At 37.2% G+C, this 6,424-nt stretch overlaps 1 protein-coding gene across 1 annotated transcript; it reads left to right on the top strand.

Moving 5' to 3' along the window:
- Positions 1–4,162: 4,162 nt before the first annotated feature.
- Positions 4,163–5,180, top strand: LOC106048718 (taste receptor type 2 member 40-like). The gene has a single exon (XM_013200800.3). It carries the CDS (start codon positions 4,236–4,238, stop codon positions 5,178–5,180), a length of 945 nt encoding a protein of 314 aa, XP_013056254.1. The 5' UTR covers positions 4,163–4,235.
- The last annotated feature ends 1,244 nt before the right edge of the window (positions 5,181–6,424 follow it).

The following is a 6,424-nucleotide window of genomic DNA, read 5'->3' as shown; positions in this document are numbered from 1 at the left end:
ATATTTTCTCCCCCTTCCATTTTGAGGAGGGGGAGTGAGAGAGAGGTTGGGATGGAGTTCAGCCACCCAACTGGGTAAAACCACCACACCTAGCCATCCTGTTGTTAGCTTTACGGGCTTAAAAAGGCTTTGTTACTTTCAGGAGGCATATGCAAGATGATTCCATAAAACAAAAGAAACTATGGGAGGGTAGGCTGCCTCATGGCAAGCCGGTGTTTAATAACACTGTGGAAAAGCTGTAGCTGGAAAAGAAAGGGATATGAAAGAGGTGAGAAAGCCCCTGGGAACAAACTCCTTAGATGACTGGGACCACTGTTAGTATTCTGTCACTAGTCCCGTGAGTGATTTTCTAGTAGATAAGGGAGAAGACAGAGTATATGACCAGTGCTAAATTTAACACAAATGTTTCTTTCTTCATTTTTTTTTGGCATGGCAGTTTGCACATCAGGGCGAGCAGGGAGGGCTGTAGGCAGGCAGATCTTTACCCTCTGTTCTGGAAGCATCAAGAAGTGGCTTTCCAGTGAGGCAAAAATGGTGTCCACCTGCCTCACCTGCCGGGTTGAGACTGAAATCCAGATGGAGGGGCCACGACCCACCCTGGCAGACGTCTCTATCCAGACAGACCTCCCAAGGACCGAAAGAGCTGCCCAGACGATCCGTTGCAGGGAATTCCAATATCTTGAGGTCCCCATAGGGCCTGAAGGCAGAGTTGGGTGTCATGGGTGCAAGTGTGACCAGGCAGATGAACTCTGAGCAAGTTGCCAGGTCACGAGAAGAGCTCAGCAGGCTGCAATGCATCCAGGAATCCAAGCAAGAGATCGGCATGTTGTATCATGCGCTGGCGCAGGCTGAGCAACAGCCTTACCTTAAGTCCTTGCAAGGGAGTGGTAAAGTGGATTCTGACCCAAAACCATCAGAATTTATGGACTCACAAGACACGAGAGGCTGGATCCTCATCTCTGCTCAGAGCAGAGTGAGAAATATCCCTCATGTCCTTGAAGTGTCCCTACACAACAGATATGATTCTCTGGGACTCAAAAAAGGGAGAGGGTGTCAATAACAGCAATGGTAATGGTCAAGACCCAGGAAAGGGCAACTCCAAAAAAGTGGACCAGCAAACCACTTGTATAAGAGCCAGTGCCACCAAAAAAAAAATAAAAAGCACAGAGTGTGTTGGTAATTGAAGACTCTTCTCTGAGAGGCACCCATTTGCCAACCAGACAATCTCTTGAGGGAGGTTTGCTGCCTGCCTGGGGCCTGCATTTGTGGCGTCACAAAAAGGCTACTGAGCTTGGTCAAGACAGACTTGTTCCTGCTCTTTCATGTAGGCACAGCTGAGGCCACAACAAGGAGACTCCGAAACATCGGGAGCAACTTTATGTCCCTTGGAAAAATGGTGAAGGGATCAGGAGCACAAGTAGTGTTCTCCTCAGTCTTCCCAGTTGCAGACTGGGACCCAAGGAGGAGGCAGCATGCACATCAGGTGAATGATTGGCTTCGTAGTTGGTGCCATGTTCAGGGTTTCAGGTTTTATGATCTTGGGTGTGCTCCTTGCATGGTTTGGAGGCAAACTATTGCAGCAAAGAAATGGGAGCCAGAAGTACACAGGATGTCATAAATGTGGCTAATTTTATAAAAAGAAACCTTAAAACAGTATAAACTTTACAATGTTTTGTATTCAGGATAGGGATGACCATAAAGATGTTTTGTACCACACAGAGTTTCATTCATTATTTCATGGCAAAGGGCTTTAAAAAGATGTCAAATTTAAAGACAATTTTTTACACATTTTTCTTTTACAAAAAAGGTGTTCTGAATCTACTAACCTTTTTTGTGATAAATGGCTGTCAGTTGTATGCTACCCAGCAGATATTTTCAGAGAAATAAACATATCTAATCTGTCCCTTCAAGGTTAAATTGACATTTTAACGAGTGAGAAAGTAAGTGTTTTTCAAAAGAATCTTGTGCTGTGGAGATTTTATGATTTTCTTGTTGAAAATGATTTGGGCTCCCTATAAAAATTCTCATATCTCTACAAATAAAAAACTTGAAAACAATTTTCTAACTTGTTTCCTTCCACAGGAAAATTTCAGTGGATTTTGAACCCATTTATTAAAGATATAAAAATGCAATTAATTTGCAAGAACAACTGACTGACATCAGGGAAGATGGAAATCTATTAGCTGAATTACAGCAAAAAAAACTGCATAAATATTGAGTGGAATTGAAAAATCAGTATCATGATTTAGTAACTGCAGCCAAAGACACACTTCTTCCATTTCAATCTTTGTGAGGTATCTTTTCAGCTCTGACAGCCATTAAAGCCAAGTTGTGAAATAAATTGAAATTACAACCAGACTTTGAATCACTGTATGAACCAGATTCAATCACATTACTCTCACTAATAAAATTTGTTAATATTTTAGTGTGAAAAAAATGTTTTGCACCATTAAGAAATCGAGTAAAATAAAAATAAAATATTTTTATTTAATCTTTTTCTATTTTTGTATGTTTTATTATGCAAATGGGCATAATATGTACATAATACATACACATGCACAATAGTACATTTATATTCTTTAACAATAAATATGCATATATCAGGGATTGCATGCTCAAAAATTTTTTACCAGTAGAGGTGCACAATCAAAAAATTTTGGAGACCACTGTCCTAGGCAAACATAGATTACATTAAAATATTTGTAAATTCACACTACACAGAGAAACAGTTTTGAAGAAAATATTTCAAAAAACTTCCCTTCATAACTGCACACATCTGCCATATTACTGACAGAAACTTCGGCGACTTCATTTCTAAAAAGGCTTTGTGCTCTTTCTTCAGTGTTCTATCCTACATATAAAACATCTCTCCCAAGCTTTATCACTAAACCCAAACCTGTCCACTCAGAAGAAGAACTTTTAAAATTTTTCTTCTTATATCTGGAAAGTGTTTGAATTCACTTCTTTTAGCAAGCACAACAGATTTTTGAAAGTATGCAATTTCCATATTGGAGCAAGACACTGACTCTATTAACACTTGACCATTTCCCCAAACTTAATTTTGTACATGTCCAGACTTCACATTCCAAAGGTGAATTTGGTATTTTTTCATAGGACAGTAGAACAAAATGGTCAAGTGGAGTACTTTCAATAATTTTTATTTTCCCTGTCCATATCTTCCTATCTTCCTACAAATTAATGGTTATAATTTGTGGCACTCAAAACAAGCATATAATGATAATTATAATGTTTAAAAATTTCTACACACATGAGAAAAACATGATAATCCACTTTGTAATAATCATTTTAATGTATCTGATAAATATAAAGATCTGATCTTATGCTATAGTATAAGGACATCCATTTTATTTCTTAATGTAAAAAAGTCCATGGTAAATATTTCTTATAAACTCAGAAGTGATACATCAAGAAATTATGCAATTCAGGGAGAAGTTTAGGCATCAGATATAAAATAAAAATATAGGCATATTAAGTGGCACTTCAGTCACCTGAGTTCAAAACTGTGGTTAAAAACAAAAACACAGAAAACAACAGCTTGGCTACTGCATAATCCTAAACATCTGTATTTCATAGTGTCAGGATCTTGGGATATCTGTTGTGTTTCCTCTTCCTCTGCCAGCGCAAGAGAAATCACACAGTTTCCCAGTGATCACTGAAGACAGACACAAAGGAAGAAAATGAAAGAAAATGCCCAAATCTCTCTCAAGGAAGTGAAAGAGATAATAGAAACTCTCCTACACAGAGTTCACTGTATACTTTTTGAAAATGTCTTACATTTCTTGCACTTTCTAATACTGAAATGATCTTTTTTTCTACCCCAATATGGGCATATGGGGTGCAACCCTATCATGAGAGAGAATGCACACATTCAAAACTCTTCTCCATCTTTACATACATAAATTCAGAGGGCTCTGTGACAAGCGGATTACAACACAATCTTAAAAATCCATCTGAGCCCTTTAAATGCAAATCCTTTCTCTAAAATGAAAAGACAGTAATTGAATACTTATCCAATTTGCATGCTTAGAGATAGCAGCTGGGCTATTAATCATTAAACAAATGTAAAATAGCATAAATATTTAATGACTTGTTATAAGAGTTCTTCCTCTGAGATAAATAGATGGACAAGTGCTAAGTTGGGTGTAGCATTGCTCTGTATGTCTAGATCTTTCAGGAGCCTGTGAAAAGCTGAGTAAAATTTGTGAGTTCTTGATATGTCCAATATTTCCGATTTATTTTCTCTTATATGCCTAATAATTTCTATAATTGAATCAATGATAGGACTTCTTGGAAATGTGACTATTTTGGCTGTCAGTTCAGCTAGCTGCATCAGGAGCAAAATATTGTCCTCCTATGATATGATTATGATTTTTCTGAGTTTATCCAGATTATTTTTGCAGTCCTGGATGATGTTGGATTTCTTCCTAAGTCTGTTTTGTGAAGCCTCCTATTATGAAGAAAACTTGTTTGTAACTTTCAAGACAGTTTTTGTGTTTCTGAACTACTCCAGCCTCTGGTTTGCTGCCTGGCTTAGTGTCTTCTATTGTATCAAGGTTGCCAGTTTTACTCAATCATTCTTCATCTGGCTGAAGCAAAGGTTATCCAGTTTCATGCCCTGGATGCTGATAACATCATCTCTTTTCTCCTTTGTAACCTCTCTGCCTTTTTCCTGGGATATCTACAACGTGCACAACAACTTCACTACTCCTTTAACCATGAGAAACACTTCAGAAAGGAGAGGCACAATGAAAACTAGTTTGTTATTATTGATCCTTCTCTGTAATGCTGGTATAGCTTTACCTTTAATAATGTTTGTTGTTTCAAGTATCCTGCTGATTAAGTCTCTCTGGAGACACACCAGGCAGATGCAAAATAATGCAACTGGTTTCAGGGATCCTAGCCAAGAGGCCCATATTGGTGCTATCAAGTCAGTCTTTTCCTTCCTCATCCTGTACATTACAAATTTTATTGCTTTGGTTCTCATTTTATCTGATGTTTTCTTACCTTTCAGCATTGGAGAAGCCATATGTATAGCTGTAATGGCTGCCTGTCCTGCAGGACACTCTATGGTCTTAATCTGGAGCAATCCCAAATTTCGAGAGATGCCAGCTAGGATTTTGCAACACATAAACTGTCATGTTAGAACTAGATCCATGTAAAAGACCATGAGCTGTGCAGGACTTTCTAATTAGATTCAAATAAATTAAATTAAAGTCACTGTAGTTGTAAAATAATAGAAACATAAAACAGTAGTCTATAGTCCTGATCTGGAATCATGAAATGGGATTTTGCTTTGTTTGAATGTGACCCTTGCAATGAAGAACTTCATAAATTCTCTCCTGTTTTAAAAGATAATTGCCTGCAGCATGTAAGTATTGTACCTCTGTATTTTTGTTTGGAAATCTCTATTGTTTCTCAAAGACAGCAGGGAAAAAAATAATAATTTAAAAAAAAAAAAAAGACCCAAACAATAATGTAATCTCATGAAATTCTCTCTCAATTCTTCTCTCTTGCCCAGAGTTGTGAATGCCCACCCCTGGAAGTGTTCAAGGCCAGGTTGGATGGGGCTTTGGGCAACCTGGTGTGGTGGGAGGTATCCCTGCCCATGACACGGGGGTTGGAACAAGGTGATCTTTAAGGTCCTTTCCAACCCAAACCATTCTATGATTCTACAAAATGGTTTACATTCTGGGTTACAAATCAGATTCTCATGATGCTAATAGAACAGACCTACTTAAGCATAGACATGCTCAAACTTCATATGTGAATATGGGGCTTGAAGGCTGTTTCTGGTGAGTACAGGCATGTTAATGAGGATGCTGAGACCCAAGAATCTAGAAATTTCTTACAGATCATTTTTGACTGCTTGTTGATTCTAAAACTGGAAGATTCAAATTGAGTCAGTAAAAAGTAGCACATTTTGAGCTTCTTGGAATTGTTGAATTAATAATCAGTGTCTGTGTTCCCAAGAAAAAGATGTATTAGAAAATTGTCTAACAACATATGATTAAAGCTAATATAAAAAACATAAAGAAAAAAATTTTCTTAATAACAGACTTCTCTGAAGAATGAACTTAAAGATTAATATTTCGGATTTTGCTATGCAAAATAAATTCCTCAAATTTAGAATCATTGCGTATTTGTATCATATAAATATTGTCAAAATGCATTAAAATACTTACTACTTTAGTATTGAAATTAATCATCATTATTGAGAAATTAATTCACCATTTTCAATGTTAAACAAAACTGTTTAAATATATGCTTTGAAACTCTTTAAATGTTTCTTGAAACAGGCCCATCTCCACAAAGTGTCTCACTTCTGATAAAGGTGTGTCCTGTAAAATTTTTCTACAGAGGGATTCCCTCAGCTTTAGAAATATACTGCTACTTCCTGTACAAA

This window comes from Anser cygnoides, chromosome 1 (genome assembly GCF_040182565.1).
Source record: "Anser cygnoides isolate HZ-2024a breed goose chromosome 1, Taihu_goose_T2T_genome, whole genome shotgun sequence".
NCBI lineage: Eukaryota > Metazoa > Chordata > Aves > Anseriformes > Anatidae > Anser > Anser cygnoides.
This window is presented reverse-complemented; position numbering and strand designations above follow the sequence as displayed.